General features: G+C 45.8%; 1 protein-coding gene across 4 annotated transcripts in view; it reads left to right on the forward strand.

Moving 5' to 3' along the window:
• FARP2 (FERM, ARH/RhoGEF and pleckstrin domain protein 2) overlaps window positions 1–17,391 on the forward strand; it is a 79,976-nt gene that overhangs the window by 52,476 nt on the left and 10,109 nt on the right. For 2 of the 4 annotated variants that reach the window (XM_065639803.1, XM_065639804.1), the window contains exons 14-23: window positions 4,302–4,480; window positions 9,993–10,082; window positions 11,308–11,441; window positions 12,076–12,157; window positions 13,344–13,581; window positions 15,092–15,222; window positions 16,035–16,103; window positions 16,489–16,578; window positions 16,944–16,964; window positions 17,245–17,327. In XM_065639803.1, the coding sequence (XP_065495875.1) occupies window positions 4,302–4,480; window positions 9,993–10,082; window positions 11,308–11,441; window positions 12,076–12,157; window positions 13,344–13,581; window positions 15,092–15,222; window positions 16,035–16,103; window positions 16,489–16,578; window positions 16,944–16,964; window positions 17,245–17,327 (1,117 nt within the window). The remainder of the gene's footprint in view (window positions 1–4,301; window positions 4,481–9,992; window positions 10,083–11,307; window positions 11,442–12,075; window positions 12,158–13,343; window positions 13,582–15,091; window positions 15,223–16,034; window positions 16,104–16,488; window positions 16,579–16,943; window positions 16,965–17,244; window positions 17,328–17,391) is intronic. The other 2 variants (XM_065639805.1, XM_065639806.1) reach the window with 1 other exon arrangement.

The following is a 17,391-nucleotide window of genomic DNA, read 5'->3' on the forward strand; positions in this document are numbered from 1 at the left end:
TTGGAGGGGAAGAAAGAAAAATGAATCTTGGAATTTAAAGTTCCTTAGATGTTTTTTGTAGGCTTTTTCAAAGTTCTCTATCTCCCAACTCTCCTTCATTATTTTAAAGGGAAGATTTGCAGGGGAAAAATATATCAGTGGTGATATTTGGAAATAAGGAAGGTTGGGGCTATTCCAGGGTTTCAGCTGCAGTACATTAGCTTGCAGAACACTTCCACTCTAGAAATAGCAATTTGGTGTGTGCACGCGATGGGTTCAGCAGCCACCGCAAGGGCTCAGCCCAAAGGGAACCTCATCTGTTTGAAGCAGTAGTAATAATAATAAAATTCCATCTTTAAAGGGAGTCAGCCAGTGAACTGTAAGGGACACTCCCTTCTGATAAGGTGTCTAATTGCTGACATAGCTTTTAGTACATCCAGTAATGCTCTTTGTTATTGGGGCACTGGTTTTGTTACCTGCCTTTGAACTACTTTAAGCATTCAAGTGTAAAGCTTACAGAGCCAGTACTTGCATTTTATTTTTGTCAAGCTTTGCACTCAAATCTGCCTGCCTGGGTAGAGATAGAATTTAGATTGAAGGATGGAAATATCCTCTGAAAAATAACTGAGAAGTGATGCCGGAAGCTTCTTATCTTATTATTAAGCTTGTTATCTAAGTGTAAACCAAATGAAGTCTGCTTCTACTTAGAGTTATCATAAAAGCTAGTCCATATTAATATAGTCAGCAAAACCTGTATTGCAATAAACTGGCCTAGTCACCTAGTGGGAGCTTGCCCCATTTAAAATTGTATTAATCTAGGGTGAAAGCCCCCAGAGCTGTGAGCGTCTCTTTTTCTGAAACAACAGGTAGGCAGTGACCTCGGCAATGTCAGGTATGACACATCCTACATTGGATATTTCAGATCTAAAAATCAAACTGTCACCTTTTCAGTGAGCATCCCCACGGCTGCAGTGATTTTTTTTTTTTTTTTTTTCTTCTTAGTCCGGATCGTTCTTCGGACCTGGGCCGCCTCCCTCTTCCCGCTGGAGCTGAATGTTTCCCATAGACCAGGAATTTTCCAAAAGAAACAGAATTTTGCTGTGCAGTTGTAACTATAGGCAGTACTGACAAGGAGGCGGTGGGGAAAGGCAAAGCCTAACGTGCGCACAGAAAAATGAGATGTTGGGGGCTGGCGCGCCAGCTTCCCAGAGCCACTTTTGAAATGAAAGCTGCAATTAAAACTCAGGTACTCAACTTTTAAGTCGGGTGATAGTTTTCCAAAATTTTCCTTCACTACCCACATCTCTGAAGTTTTGCGAGTGTATTCCCTGCCAAACGACCCGCAGGTTAGAGAAGATCTCTGCTGTATTTCTGTTAGCAAGGCAAATGAGAATGGATTTGGGGATATTGGTCACTAAACAGATATATTGAGAAATAAAAAAGGAAAGAAAGAAAACAATTGTATGTTAACTGTAATAATGACAGTGAGAGGGATGGGTTTCAAGTACTCTTGAAGAAAATAAAAGGTAAGGTCATGGTTACAGCATCTGGCTTAAGGTTGTTTTGTGACCCCATAGTGAACTTGTTGTGACTGGTTTTCTATAATATTTTAAACGTATTTCTTTTTCAAACTTGAGTATGAATCTTCACACCTGTATACGCTGAAGATCCTCTCAGTAAAACGTAGAGTGAACAAACACTTGGATTAACTCATACTTTTATATATTAGACAGAGGCTTTTGCATTTTTCTACCTGGACAAAAGAAGAGGCAGCATAAACAGTCATAAACCAGTGTGTCGATATTCCGCAGTAGCTGTGGAAGATAAGGCGAACATCCTTACTGAAGCCCATGGCCGTGGTCATGCAAACTACAGTCCTTTTGCAATGTTCTGTGGTTAGAGCTGATTGGTTTTTTCCCGATTATATGCATGCTGATCTTTTCTGAACCCGTGATTTTGTTTGCTTAAGGATAGCTGGTCATAACTACATAGTGTAATTAACTACGAAGTATTAGTGTTCTTAAAGGTCTTTAAGTATGCGGAATATTCCACTGAGCTGCCACATTTTCGGATGTTGCACTGAGTTCAGTGTACTCGTGTGTGCTGTGAGAGCAGAAATTTGCTGTGTAGAGAACGCAGCCGTGTCTGGTTTCCATCGCCGAATACCCACGTCATTGCATGGAAACCCTGCCCGCTGCTCGCAGCCGGGTTTCCCAATTCGCGATGTTTATGGAGAACAAATTTCCCCATCCCGCAGGATGCTGAGACATGGGAACGTTCCTCCCCAAGAGTGGTGACCACGCTGCTGCCCGGGGCTGGGCACACCTCAGTGCTCCATGGTTTGATGTCGGAGGAAATCATTCACGTGTTTTCACCTTTGCACCAATATTTCTACCTTATTGGGAGTTTTCTGTCACATGGATCTTCCTTTACCAGAGAACAGAGAATCGCTGTATGTCTGGCCTGAGCCTGGGAGCTCCCCTCTTGCTGCTCTAGTGGAGAAATACTGTTGGATTATGAAAGGAAAATTTCAGTACACGCTTGTACCGTCATCTGCCAAGGGAAACAAAACAAACCCGAACAGAACAACTCCACTGAAGCAGGCAGGCAGTGGAGTTTGTAGCAAGTTATATCCCTTTTGCTCCTCTTGCATCTGAACATTCAGTCTGTCCAGAAGCAATTCAAGTGACAGATTCTGGAATGCGTTGCTACATCCCGTTAAATTCCAAGAATTTAAAGAAGCTCCTCACCCTGTGAGCCTGTAGCTCGTTTATTTTTAAGCTGTTGTTTCAGCATCCCTGACACGTAAAAGCGAACTTCCAATAAACTCCTGTCCCCCTGTAGATGAAGCTAATGCCAGACGTTGTTGCTTTCGTGTGCTGATATTGAAAGCAGCTGGAATGAAGAGAATGCTCAGACAGAAACAAAAACCCGCTCCAGAATGACTAGTGTATTAATAGTTAACCCGGCAGCCTGGAGGCTCTGAATCTCTTCCAGGTGACCGAGCGCAGCACTGTTTTGCTTCCTGCATTTGTCCGTGTGCGATCCTGCGCTGGGACTCCCTGGGCTCGGCTCTGCCGGGGCTTTGCGGGTTTGCTGAGCCCCGGCGCGGCCGCGGCAGCTCCCGCCCTGCTCCCCGCGGCGCTGCCCGCGGAACGCCTGTCCGCGGGCACTGGTTGCTGTGATGTTGTTTAAAGCCTTTGGGGATGATTCTAAGTAGTCTGGGAAAGGATGAGTTGGCACTTTCGGCTTTGCTCTTGGTTCAGGTGTGATGTAGCCCTTGCTTTCTGCTTGTAGCACACAAGGGATGGCGCCGAGGGATCGAGCGGCCGGGTCAAAGCGGTAGATGCTGAAGTGCGTGGTACCCGCTCAGTTCCCTGAGCTGACCGAGTTTGGCTGTCCATCACAGGGAAGAGCAGAAAAAAAAAAAAAATAGATGAGGTTAGGCAGGAGTTTTGCGGGCACAGCGTGAGTAATTGGAGTGTCTGTTGCCTTCGTTTGGTCCCAAAAAGCGGAGCTGCTCACTGAACCCCGCGGAGTCTGCAGGACACAGCAGGGCAGCTGCTTCTCACAGGCTTCAGGTGACTGGGGTGGTGCCTCGTATGTCAGAAAAGGCCTACAAATGAAATAATATAGATAAAAAAGATTGCTGGTTAATAATCGAAAGCAAAGCAGCGCATGTTACTCCTGCTACAGACAGGTTTCGTTGTGCAAGGAGATTGTGTCCATCCAGTTAATACTCACTGCTGCAAAATTGTTTTCCTTTGAGATCAGTAGATTATTCTATTCATAAACTTCCCTGATTTCTGAATGTATTTTTAATGAGCTTTGTCTTCTGGATTTTTTTCTGGAGTGGAGAATAGTGGAATGATTTGTCATAGGTAAAAAACAATTCTTATTTTGAAAAGAAAAAAATGAAAAGCTATATTCTTGTCAGTGCAGTATAATCCTATGTTGCAAACTCTGCTGCTACTGAACAAAATCCAACGGGATTTGAGTACTTTTTCTGAGACACTGAACAATTTATCTTTTCCCTTACGTGCACTTGTAAAGGCGTCTGTCCTTACCGCGCTGCCACACAGCAGCTGGGTTGCGGGGAACGTTCCGTTTAGTTTGAGATACGCACTTAATCTTTGGATATATGTATTTCCTTTTTATTTATTTTTTCTTTTCTTTTGCCTTTTTTTAAAAAAAAAAAAAATGCGAGATGGCAATTATGGTTTACACTAACAGTGGGTAATGTTAATAAAGTCTTAGATGCGCTGCCTTTGAAACCATTTTCTCTCCTTTTCCGCTCCATCTTCTCGTTCTTTCCCGCCCAGGGCTCCCAGAGGAACATCCTCCGCTCGCTGCCCTCGTGCTCAAGAGTCCCCTGGGCCTGACCCCGGCGTTCCAGGTGAACTTGAACGCAGCTGGCCAGGGTTCATCTCCTCTTCTGAGTCCTGTCCTCAGTGATGCTGGCGGTGCCAGGATGGAAGAGGATGAGGAAATGAAACGTAAGGTAAGGAAACGTGACTGGGAATGTACGTACCGCAAACAGGGATGGTTTCAGGTGAGGAGCTGCTCTTGCTGGTCGCTGAATGTTGATTGCGTTATGTTCTGTGGTAGAACAGATGTGTTTGGTGGTTAGTGTTAAAATCTCTGCTGTGGAAGGTTTGGTCGGGTCTGTTTCTCTCGCTGTTGTGGCCGGAGTCCCCGCTGCCCCTTTGGTGTAGGGCTCTTCTCAGCCTCAGCTGCTGGGACCACCTCCTGCTCTTTGAGCAGGAACCAAAGGTCTCAGCACAGCAGCGGCTGTGCTTGAAATCTGCCTTTTATACCCCAGAACGGACACAGGAGTTCAGATGGGACATCAGGGAAAGGTTCTTCACCAGGGGGGCTGGTTGGTCGCTGGAATAGGCTCCCCAGGGAGGTGGTCGTGGCATCGGGTCTCTCAGAGTTCCAGGGGTGTCTGGCCGGTGCTCATAGTCCTGCGAGGAGCGGGGAGTTGGTCTCGGTGATCCGGATGGGTCCCTTCCAACGGGGGATATTCTAAGAGATGTCGCTTCCCGAGATGAGCGTTGCGGGGGGAAACAGTGGATACATGTGTGAAGTAAAACACTAGCGGTGAACTTGGTGTCTTTTGGGCTGAACTGTTCTATTGGAATGTAAAAGACCCCCTTGTCTTTGCGCCAAGGCTATTGAAGACACTGCAGAGCGGGTGAGTTGTTGAAGGTGGTTCTCACCAGGATGCTGCACCGAAAGGCTGCTGGGGGGGTCGCTCTTGGTTCTGGAAATCGGTTGCCTTGGGCTCATTCAGTAGTGAAAAATTGTGTCACAAGATGACCTTGAACCTGGCCTTGTCTTTGCTGAATGCTGTCGTGTTTAACCCCCATCAGCTCACTGGACTGTGCTGTCTGCGCAAAGTGCTGGGTGTCATTGTGTTCTAAAATAATTTCATTTACCAGCGTAGAGAATATAGTGCAGAGCTAACATCTGTTAATATAGAAGGTGCATTCTTCTTAGGTTCCTTCCTTCCCACGCAGTCTCGCCATGGTCGCATTGGTCCAAATCACCATACGCTGGTCCTCCAAGCCATTCTTTCTGAGCACAACAGGACCTTTAGAGTGGTCCTGAGGTGTCTCCTCTCACGCAGGAGAAGACCTGACCTCGACTTCAGCTTTCTCAGCAGCAGCCGTCACGGTGACTCTGATGCCCAGCCAGTCACGGGTTGTTCAGCGGAGCTGGGTCGCTGGGGCTGCCCTCTGCACGGCCGACTCTCCTGTCCGTGAGAGGTGGACAGTGCTCTGGCCGCGTGGAGGCTTGAGCTTGCTTTCTGAAACGTGGGGCACAAAAATGTTGCTGACGTTGGGCGCAACAAGTCTCAAAGCAGAGAAGACTTTGGGTCTTCAAGATGTGCTTACGTCCAGGTCCTGATCTTTAGCCTAGGCTGCTTTCCTCCTCTCTCTTCCCTTTCTTTACTGGGAACTCCCCAACATCACCACAAGAAGCTGCGAAGTTGAAAGAGGTACATGTTTTATGACGTGGGGCTTTCCTCACCTCTAGAGCTCAGGATTCACCCTTGCTTTCTTGGATAATACTGATTATAAAATGTTTTTGTTCTGAAGGCGATTTCATCTTTAGTCCTTGAGACAGGAGCTTCAGCTCCTCAGTCTGTGCTTCAGCACCACTCAGCAAGGCCTCTCTGCCCCAGGGCATCATCCTCTTGTGCACTGAGATGCTTTCTGAAAGGTGAAGTAAGAGGTGGTAATGAACAAATTCTTACCCACGTCTCCCAGGACCTTCTCCAGAGTCTTCCATCCTCTGCGCGCCAAGGCTCCTCTGATCTGCGTGGCAGAGCCGACCCCCTGCTTCATACTGGCATCTCATCGTGTGCTCTGGTAGGTTAGTGGCTTTGTGTGCCCCTGTGGTTTTTCAAAATGACAGAGATGGCCAGATGTCACGGTGAGATTCAGATTTTCTTTTTTATCCCCGCTGCACCGTGTTATCAGGCTTCCACTGTGGCTGCTAGCAAGAGCAATCTGCAACCACAGAATCGCTGAGGTTGGAAGGGACCTCTTTGGAGGTCCACTAACTAACTCCACTGTTAGTTCTTAACAACTGGGGTTTTTTAAAATAGTTTCTCTTATCTATCCTTATAATAGGCATAGCATGGCCTGGAAATAACGAACTGTGACTGTGTTGTCTGTCTTAAACGTGGAAGCCCAATCCTTTCTGCCTCAGCTGCCAATTCTGAAATTCAGCAGCTTGAATTCTCTTTCAGGCAGAAACTAATTTATAAAAGTGAGAATCCTGGAAGTGAACTTTGTAATTGGTCTTAAGCTTGGTCAACTTCTGAGACTCCCAAGGCTTCAATGTCTGTTTGAAGACAGTATTTGAAGTGAAGCAAACCCAGGCAGAAACCGATGTTAAATTGGTTAAATATAACCAAGTAAAATTTCACAGCTTTATTGTACAAGAGTTTTTGTATTGTACAAAGTTTTACAGCTTTATTGTACAAGAAAAACGTAACCTTACAATATTACTTTTGACGGAGCTCTGATTTTAAGGGTACTGATGCTGCTGTCGTTGCCCCCGGTTGATCAGGGCATTTGTGTGTAAACTCTTCGGATCTCAGAGCGCGTGCTGTCCGCTCCGCGCTGCTGTTGCTGTACCCAAACCTTGAGAAAGATGAGTTTTCTTGTGATTTTATTCTTTTTGACTCACGGTGGTTTTCTGTCATCTTACTGGCAGATTTCTCCCTGTTCCTTTTGAATGGAGGTTGGTTGGAGTCCCCTTTAAGAGACCGTAGAAGGTGGACTTTTTTGGTGTGAGTTTTTTGTCGAGTTCCCCCCGGTCCAGAGTTATTCTTAACGCTGCTGAAGCCTGGCCTTTGAAGTGAAAAGTTACTCATTTTTGTGTGCATGGAATCATTGTTTGTTTATTTCCAGACTTGATAGTTTTGTGATCTTGTGATCTACATACAAAGCAGACAGGAAAGTCTTTCTGAATCTCCTAGTCCTGAGTTCAGGGTGAAGCCCTTCACTTGACACGAGCTGCATCTAGTGAGTGTTTGAAGGTTTCCAGGTGGGGTTGTGTGTACGTAATACAGTGAAACACTAGTTTTTCCGAGTGGGGATATTTGCCTTGATGCCTGCTATGGTTGTAGGAACGTTTTCTTTGGCCTCTGAAAGCAGTCTGCCTCCTCAGAAAGCTCTCCTGTTTATTTTTTTCAGGCATTAATTTGTCTTCTTCCCTCTTGCTGTGCCTGACCAGTAGCGAAGGTGTTTGACAGAGCCCTGTTGCGCTTTTCAGTGCTTCTGGGTCTGCCCAGCAGCTGCTGCCAGGGCTCAGCACACGGGGATCCAGTTACGACTGGTGTAAGACCAAAAAAAAAAAAGAAAATTAAGGGCAATAAATTTCAGCAGGGAGCAATTTGGAAAGCAACAGGAGCTTCAGAGAGTAAACAGAAAGTGGTGATGCAGTGAGGAGGGAGAAAGATGCTTGGGGAGTGAAAAGTACACTCTGTGCCTCCAGCTAGCATGTAGTCAGCTGCAGAACGGAGTGGGAACCTGCAGAAATGCTCCAAGGTGATGGAAAAGATCATCGCAAGGTTGTGGCACAGTGGTTTTTCTTGTGCCTTCATGCTCTGTAAGGTTTTAAGGAAGAAACGATCCAGAAAAATATTTTTGAGAGTGGGGCAAAGGCGCCCAAGTGAAGAGGAAAGCAGCAGGTGTGATCTGGGGACTGGCAGGGTCCTTCCCAGGGCGCTCAGGAATGTACCGGGAGTCACCGGGGGTGACTCTGGAAGCAGCTGTTGCAGTGGGTCTGAGGGGGTGGCAGGTTCAGGGGAGCTGGGGGGCTGCTGGGGACCCCCGAGTGGGGCAGCGGTGCTGAGGGGAGGGACCGGTGGGTGCACGTGTGCGGTGATGCTGGCAGAGCTCACAGCGCGGTTATCCCTGCCCTGGCCGCATCCCTGCCGTCTCCCCTCGCCCCAGCCTATGGCTGATTCCACAACTCAGCTTTGCTTTGCCTTGGGAAGCTGGTTTTTTCCCTAGAAGTGAGTCCCTTAAGGGCGTTGTGTGGTCTAGTGTCCTGCGCAGAGCCCAGGAGGAGGTGTACGTAAAGCTGTTTTACACCAACAGCACCCCTGTTAGCAGCAATTCTCGTCTCACGTAAGTGACTGCTGAAGTTACAGTCAAGCCAGCGCACGTTGTCCCATCGGTTTATAACCAGGGTGTTTCAGGACAGGTAGGTGCAGGAGGGAGCTGGTCAGTGCGATACGAGAGCTGTGTCACCGCGGTCTCCGGGACGACGGCGCCCGCTGAGGTTCAACAGCATTTTGAGGGTTTGTGAGGCCACAGACAGATAAATAGCCCAAGATAAACTGCAAAATACCTGAGACAGGTACATTAAAGTTCAGAGGATGACTATGGAGTGAACAGAATTATGTCCAAGGATGTCCTGTGGTTCCTCTAGGGAGAGGGCCAGTGTGTGGGACTATAGTAACTGGCGTAAAACAACCTGAAAGGAGGCTAGACAGCTTCTCGGAATTAATTATTTGGAGATACACATCTCCAGGGGTTCTGTGTGGCAACGATGGGCTCTGTAGATACGTTGGTGAGCACGCAAGAACGTGTCTCCTCCATGAGCTGTGCTGATGGCACCGGAGGGCATCTCAAAGCGTCTCTCAAAAGAGAATTTCTTATTAACTTGGTATACAAGGAAAAGGGAGAAATAAGTTTCAAAGCTGTGTGACCCTCGGGAGGAGCACAGATGAAGGCCAAATTTTGACATAAATCAAATGAGTTTGCTGGCATTTCTTTTCACCAGGCAAGGATTTGGCACGAAACTGTGGCGTGGCATAGTGAGCTAAGCAGACAAAGCAGCATCTTAGCTTTAAAGTGATTAGTTCCTTAATAGTACTTACATGATTTTTTTTTTTTTTTAATAATGTATGTTTTCAGGTTGTCTCTGATTTTGGTTCATTGCAGCTGCAGAATATCTCTCTTCACCATTTCATTCCTTTGTGCTTCTGCATCCGTTCTGTCCACTGTTTTCTTCAAACAGCCATGCAGCCAACAATTGATGTAGTTAGATTTTTGTGCTTTCTTAACTAATTAATATGATCTTCAAAGGATTTGGGTAAAAGCTCTAAGTGGAAACAATAGTTTTGGAAAAGGACTATATTGCAAATCTGCTGTGCTTCGTTTGATTAGGGATGTGTTTAAAACCTAGGAAACCTGAAATAACTGTTTCTGTATTTTTGTAAAGTGCTCCCTTGATTTTGAAATGTAAGTTCGTACAACTGACATATCATTGACATTGTTTTTTTAAAAAATCTTGAAATACAAATAGTATTTTGTAGTAAAGTCAGTATTTGAGAACACGATACTGAATACAGAGATGCCCTGTTAGTGATCAATTGCTCCGTTTGCACACAGCAAAGGGAAACGTGTGTAAGGTTTGAGCTTGTCCTTAGTAATCAATAGAACATTTATCTTTTAATGCTTATGGATTGCTGTGTGTTCTTTCAGCGCTATCCAACTGACAAGGCATACTTCATAGCAAAGGAGATCCTTGCTACGGAACGGACGTATTTAAAGGACTTGGAAGTTATTACAGTGGTAAGGTTTTAATGCTTTTCCGTTTCTTAACAGATTTGTAATTGTTAATTTGGAAAAACCTGGGATTTCTTCCATGTAACAGAAGAAGGAAGTCCTATGATAAAGCATAATCCATGAGCCGTGTGGCTGTTTCCTTCTCTGGTACATAGATCCTCGTGTGGGAAGGCAGATACCTTCTCTGAACTTCTGGTGTTAACTCCGACAACCACATCACGTGTCATTTGGATATTTTAGGCAAACTTTTGCTCTGAAAACTGTGATCAGGGACAGCCCAAAAACGTTTTGCATTCAGCTGCCGGAACAGTTCCTGCTCCCGCTCTGCTGCCGCTGCAGCCAGCTCTGGGAAGCTTTAGTCTCTGTGCCTTCAGCTTGGGAGAGCAGATGGCGACTGCAGAGAGTATTAAGGATCCGTAGGAGTTTAAGGACTTCAGTCTTTTTTTGTCGTTTCTTTTCCTTTCCTCTCCTTTCACCCAAAGTAGACAAGGGAGTCCTTGTTTGGAAGATGGCTTGAGTTTCCAAGTCTTTCTCTTTACGAACTTTTTGTTGATTTACTCCAGGTTTGACCACTGTGACCGTTAGGTTTCTGTAAGCCGTTGTTTTATTTGATCAAAGGGGAGTTTGAGTCCCTTACCGTTGCACGTCTCCAGCTGAGCTGTTCTCAGCGAGCACCATCTCACTCCAATTCCTCCTACAGGCCTCCCAGCACTTCTCCTAAAAGATGGGGGAACACCTGGCACCCCGGAGGATTTTGGTACTCTTCACCTCCCTGCCAGAGAGCGGGGAACCGAAAGCGATAAAAAAAGTGCAGTATGTGACATGCAACAAGATGCCTTCAGCTGCTGAATAACTTGCACAGGGCTCGAAGTGTTAAGAGCGAGCAGTTGTGTCTGCGTTGAAGGGAAAGCAGCGGTGTAACATCAGCTGTGGCAGCCGCTCGGTAATTGTCTGTGATTTAGAGCCGTTACCAACCATCTCATCATTGCGTTAAGAAACAGACTTGTGCCCACAACCAATAATAAGCCTCATATTTGTAATGTTTGGCAAGGGAAAAAATTACATCTTCTCATCTTTCCCAGATTACATCTTCCCTAAAGATGTCTCCATCCTCCTGTTTCCCTGCGCACACGCTTTCTCCTCCTCCATCGCTGCAGGAGCAGAAATTTTTATGCTAGCGATTAATTTCTGAGGTAGAGAAGTTTAGCATCATTTATGATTTTTCCGGCAGTGGTTTCGCAGCGCAGTCATCAAGGAGAACGCTATGCCAGAGGGCCTGATGACGTTACTCTTCTCTAACATAGACCCAATTTATGAGTTTCATCGAGGCTTTCTGAAAGAGATTGAGCAAAGGCTATCGCTCTGGTAAGTGTTAAGAGGCCTTTTCCTACATCCTCATGTTAAAACTTACTTAATCTACATTAGAACTGGCATTTCTGCATAAACAGAGTCAAGGAAAAAGTCTTTAATAAATTATAGTTTTAAAAACTTGCTCAATATGTTTTGCAAAGCCCATTTTTCAAGCACCGCCTTGTACATAATATCCTGTAGTCGTATGAGTTGCACACTGCGCCAAGGTTTGTGTAATCACAGAATCATTTAGGTTGGAGAAGACCCTTAAGATCATTGAGTCCAACCGTTAATGTAACCTGATGTTGTCTCTCCAGCCTTGGAAAAGGGAAAGAACACAAGGTCAGAAAGATAATGTGTGTGTTTTTCAACAACTTCCACTTAATGAATCTGCAGGTGAAAATCTGGGAAACACACACTTTTTTGTAATCAAGATTATAGTTCAGTTCTTGCAGCACAACTTCTTTCAAAGAACTTGTTTTTAGTCCCTTAATTTTACTAACACAGTCCTTAAAATACACAGATACCTGGGTAGCGTTTCTCAATGATTATGTCTTGAAGTGCAGGGGAAGGTGGAAGGAGGAAATTGAAGTTTCTTGGTCTCCCATGTACTGCACCGTCTTACTTCACCTGCTCGTGTGTGTTTCAGGGAAGGAAAAACCAACGCTCACATGAAAGGAGATTATCAACGCATTGGAGATGTCATGCTCAGGAATATGCGCACTCTAAAGGTAGATAAAGGAGTTAAATAATGGAATCTCAGGATTATAGAGTCATTTTTGCCTTTTGTCAAGGATGAGAGGCCAAGGTTTAGTATTTCTACTGAAACTTGAAGTGACTTGCGAATAATTATTGTCGATAAATGAAAAAGAAAGCATAATAAAATACTTACAGCACGGCTTTATACCACTGTTGCTTATTTAACCACGTACATTTACCTTAAGTAAAGGTTGTTCGCTTCCTGGTTATTGAGCAGAAGACAAAGAAAAAATATTTAATTAGTTCCACCGTCTTTCCTATATTTGCACAACTCTCCCCTACGGAGACACTGTTTCAGAAGGTGGTTTAATTCCAAAAGAGAACTATTTTTCAACTGCAGAGTAGGTTCTTCTGAGATGACGGCACCTTTACTGGGAGTAGGGTGCCTTCTAGAACAGCCCGCCGGTGTCTTTAGTGTGTAAACCTGGTTGAGAAAGCCCCTCAGCTCTGTCTGTCCCGACTCGGTCACCGACATCGATGGGCTTGGGGTGGCCAGGGCTTGGCGGGTGGTGCTCCCGGCTGCTCTCAGCAGAGGCGCAGGGAGGCACGGCTGCAGTAAATGGCGAACAGAGGACTAACAAGCAAATATTTTTATTTTTAATACCTTTTTAAAAACGAAGCCGTTGAAACATATAATATTAATGCTATTTTTTCATCATCATTAATGACAATATATGCAGTTTTGGCTTATATAATCATGGTCGGAGACAAAAGCAGAGTGAGGAGAGGTGAGGGATTAATGGCACAGACTTGCGGTGCAGGTGAACCAAGAGACCTTTTATTTTGGCAAGGCACTTACATTTATAGTTAGTAGCTGTTGTACACGCGTTTAACTTTCTGTTTTAATTGGCTTATGCCAGCTGTTCACGCGCTTAAAGTTATCTTACGATTCGTCTACTTAATCTTTCACGTGCTCTAGCAGTTTGGCTAACACATTGTAAATATCTTTTCTTAAACTAAAAACATTCTGATTTCTCATTCTATTTTAGTTCTATCTTTTCTTGTACTAAAACGTTCTGGTTTCTTATTCTGTTTTAGTCAAGGTCGTTCCAGTAACTCAAGGTAACTATCTGCAAGACATTCCACAGAGAAGATGTTTTTTTTCTTATTCACTGTGAAATCAATTAAAGACCGTTTATCCTTTGCATGGTTCAACAGGAGTTCACCAATTACCTGCAGAAGCATGACGAGGTCCTGACAGAACTGGAGAAAGCAACTAAGCGCCTGAAGAAGCTGGAGATGGTTTATAAGGAGTTTGAGCTGCAGAAGGTTTGCTACCTGCCCCTCAACACGTTCCTGCTCAAACCCATCCAGAGGCTGATGCACTACAAGCTGGTGCTGGGGCGGCTCTGCAAGCACTACACGGCCGAGCACCGCGACTTCGCCGACTGCCGCAGTGAGTGAGCGCGCAGATGGACACACGCGGGGCACAAACCCGTTCTCCCTGCTACAGACCAAATTTTGCCTGTACCCTGTGCGAGACGACAAGCGTTACAGCTACAAATTCAATGTAATTTAAATATCCTGAAAAAAACCCCACAGAATATAGCAAGTGGGTCGAGAGAGGTTCTCCTGCCGCTCTACTCTGCCCTGGTGAGACCACATCTGGAATATTGTGGGCCCCTCAGGTCCAGAAGGACAGGGAACTGCTGGAGAGAGTCCAGCGCAGCCACGAAGATGCTGGAGGGAGTGGAGCATCTCCCGTGTGAGGAAAGGCTGAGGAGCTGGGGCTCTGGAGCTGGAGAAGAGGAGACTGAGGGGTGACTCATTCATGGGGATCAATATGGAAAGGGGGAGTGTCAGGAGGTTGGAGCCAGGTTCTTTTGGGTGACAACCAGTGATAGGACAAGGGGCAATGGGTGCAAACTGGAACACAGGAGGTTCCACTTAAATAGGAGAAGAAACTTCTTCCCAGTGAGGGTGACGGAACAGCAGACCAGGCTGCCCAGGGAGGTTGTGGAGTCTCCTTCTCTGCAGACATTCCAACCCGCCTGGACACCTTCCTGTGTAACCTCATCTGGGTGTTCCTGCTCCGGCGGGGGGATTGCACTGGATGAGCTTTCAAGGTCCCTTCCGATCCCTGGCATTCTGTGATCCTGTGAAGTAGAACAGCAGACAACAGGCAGGAGGCAGCTTCATTTAAAAAAAAAAAAAAAAAAGAAAAAGAGAAGTTTAGCTTATGTTTTAAAATTAACTTTGTTTTTCTTTAAGGTTTTTGGTACCAGATTTCACTACTCTCCTGCTGTGCTCTGGCGCGGGGCTCCTAGGCTTTCTGCAATAGCTCGAAATTGCCTTAACTGCTCGTTTGGAAAATGCAGAAGATAACTTAGGTGTAGACTGTTCTCTTTGCATTGAATGAATGCTTTTTGTGGCATTCCAGAAAATGTTTTTCTCATGGTAATCCTGATGGATCTTAATGTTTCAGCCAAAGCTGGAAAAGTAGTCCTTTTCTTGTCCCCTTTTTCAGTGGGGAAAAAAGTAAGTTTTTTAGGAACTCTTCATTATTTACAAAATGTGGCAAAAAATAATTTCTTCGTAGCATCAAAAGCTTGCGTAGTAAATTCCAGTCATTTATAAAGTAATCTTTGGCAGAAATAGTTGGCTTTAATTTTTTAGTCTACTTTTGGCTGCCTAGTAAAATACTCCTTATATGCACAAAAGCTGAGATAAGCAATAATCTCCAGAAGCACAGGCAGTGCTATGAAGTTGGTTGCTGGTCTCCATTTTGCCCTTGGGTAGCTATAAAATATCCTTTAACAAGCTGGCAGTTGGGTGCTGGCTGTGGGTCCCTCCCAGCTGGCCTGTTCTGTCCCGTTCTCTGGCTGCGCATCCCGGACGCGGTTCTGCAGGGACGTGAGCGGCGGGCTGGCTCTGCGCCCTCACCCCGCCGTGCCGTTTCCCCGCAGATGCGCTCAGGGAGGTCACCGAAATGACGGCTCAGCTGCAGCACAGTCTCATCCGCCTGGAGAACTTCCAGAAGCTGAGCGAGCTGCAGCACGACCTCATCGGGATAGACAACCTCACGGCACCCGGCAGGGTAAGTACCTTTGCTTTTAGAGCATTTTTCATTTTGATTATCAAGGAGGTGCCTTTCAACCGTGTATAACATTTGCCATAACTGCCTCTGTGTTTTATGGAACAACTGTAAAGGCTTTGTAGAATTGTCTTCATAGTAGGTCCCCTGGGTGTCTCGGTGATGTCCTAGGGAACAGATCAAAAATGCTTCTGCTTAGGCTCTGGCTACAGTCTAACGTTTCAAGTACCACAGAGGCTGGTACGCTGGGGCATGGTGCTGTGTTTGCGCGGGAGGCGGTCTGTTGTGTCCTCGGTAAGAAATCCACAGCCAGCTCTGCTCACGTCTCCGGTGCAACCTCTGTCTGTGGACTGGGACTGCACGGGGAACAGAACGACGGCGAGAGCTGCGTCACTGGGCAAAACTGGTATAGATGACTGTTTTTCTGGGAGGTTGTTTAGTTCCTGCTTGGTTTTTTGTTTCTTTGTTTTCGATAGATATACTGAGATAAGTACAGGAGCATCGCATATGCTTGTGGGATGCTATGGCATCACTGCGGTGGGATGTAAGTGCAATAGGTGAACTGCTGGTGTCCAACAGGAACTCTGCTCCTTTTCCTTCTCTTCCTTCACTGATTTAAATGCTGGCTGCAGCAAGGAGCTGATTCAGGTGACAAAACAGGAGGAAAGTTGTCATCTGGAGTTCAACGAATCCGTTAGCAATCATTGCTGGGCACCAATCAACATCTGTATACTCTGGGATGAAAAAAAAGAACCGTTAAAGTTCTCTGTGGTTGGGAAAGACCAAGCTTTGCCTGACTTTGTTTTCTGCTGCAGGAGTTCATCCGGGAAGGCTGCTTGTACAAGCTCACTAAGAAGGGTTTACAGCAGCGGATGTTCTTCCTGGTGGGTGTTTTCATAAACCCAAAGTCTTCAAGGTGAAGTTGTTGTGAAAGCGTGTTTTCTACTTGTGATGAAAATCAGCAATTATAACTGAAAACTCACTCTGCGGGATTTTTAGATAGAGAGTGACTGTGACAGTACTGTCTCTTCAGCTTGTTTCCTTAATGACATATAGTTTTAACAGGATTTTAAAAAATAATTGCCTCTTTTGTAAGTAAATGAAAGAGTGGTTTTAAGGAAAGTAGGTCAGATTGGGTGAGAAATGGCATTTTTTTTCCGTGCATTTACAGTGGCCTTTAAACAACAGATTTTAGAAACTATGTCAAAAAACACTTGGGTCTACCTGCTATCTTGGGAATGTTGATTGTGTTCTTCCTGCCTTTTGCAGTTCTCAGATATGTTGCTGTACACAAGCAAAGGGGTTACAGGGACGAATCAATTCAAAATTCATGGACATCTTCCTCTGCACGGCATGTTGGTAAGTGGTTCCCAGTTGCATCCCAGCGTTAAAGAAATGGTTTTGCCTGACGTGAAGGCAGGTGGAGGAAATTCCTTCAGGGCACGAGGACCGAATGCGCAGCCGCTCCGGCACGGTGCTGCTGCCCACGCACCCGGACCTTCACCTGTCACACACAGACTCATCTGCGGGCGATAAGCTCATTCCTTCCATGGCATTAGCAAACCAGCCAGAGCTCGCCTTTTGTGCCGTTCCTTGTCCCGCTGCTGTGCGAGGCTGCTCTGGAAACGGGTTTGTGGCGGCGTTTCTCCCCCGGCAGAGGGTCAGTCCTGCTGCCTCCCTGCCCCTGTTCTAACAGGACTGTTCTTTCTGTCTTTGGTTTGCAGCTGATAGTGCTTGACCCACCGGTAAGTAACCAGCTGAATCCTTCTCAGAACCCTCCCTTTCCTGCCCTGCTGGATGTGGCGCTGTGCTGCTAGATGTGCAGCGGTAGAAATGCACAGTATAGATTATTGTATAGAGCCAACATAGCCTTGAAGTAGGTGGTATTCCTAAAAGAGTAGCTCTTTTGCACTTAACTGCCACCGGGTTGTAATCATATTGCGGCTCAAATTCCCAGCCAGCCGAGGAGGACAGATTTAGTAGTTTTTCAGTCGCTGTAGTGATGAGAAAAACCTTTTTCCGCAGGTAGAGGAGAGTGAGAACGAATGGGCCGTCCCGCACTGCTTCACCATCTATTCAGCACAAAAAACCATCGTGGTGGCAGCAAGGTAATATTAATTTTCCTCAATTGCTATCAGATGTAATAGATTCTCTCCAAAGAGTTCCTGTTGG

Source organism: Caloenas nicobarica, chromosome 8 (genome assembly GCF_036013445.1).
Source record: "Caloenas nicobarica isolate bCalNic1 chromosome 8, bCalNic1.hap1, whole genome shotgun sequence".
Taxonomy (NCBI): Eukaryota; Metazoa; Chordata; class Aves; order Columbiformes; family Columbidae; genus Caloenas; species Caloenas nicobarica.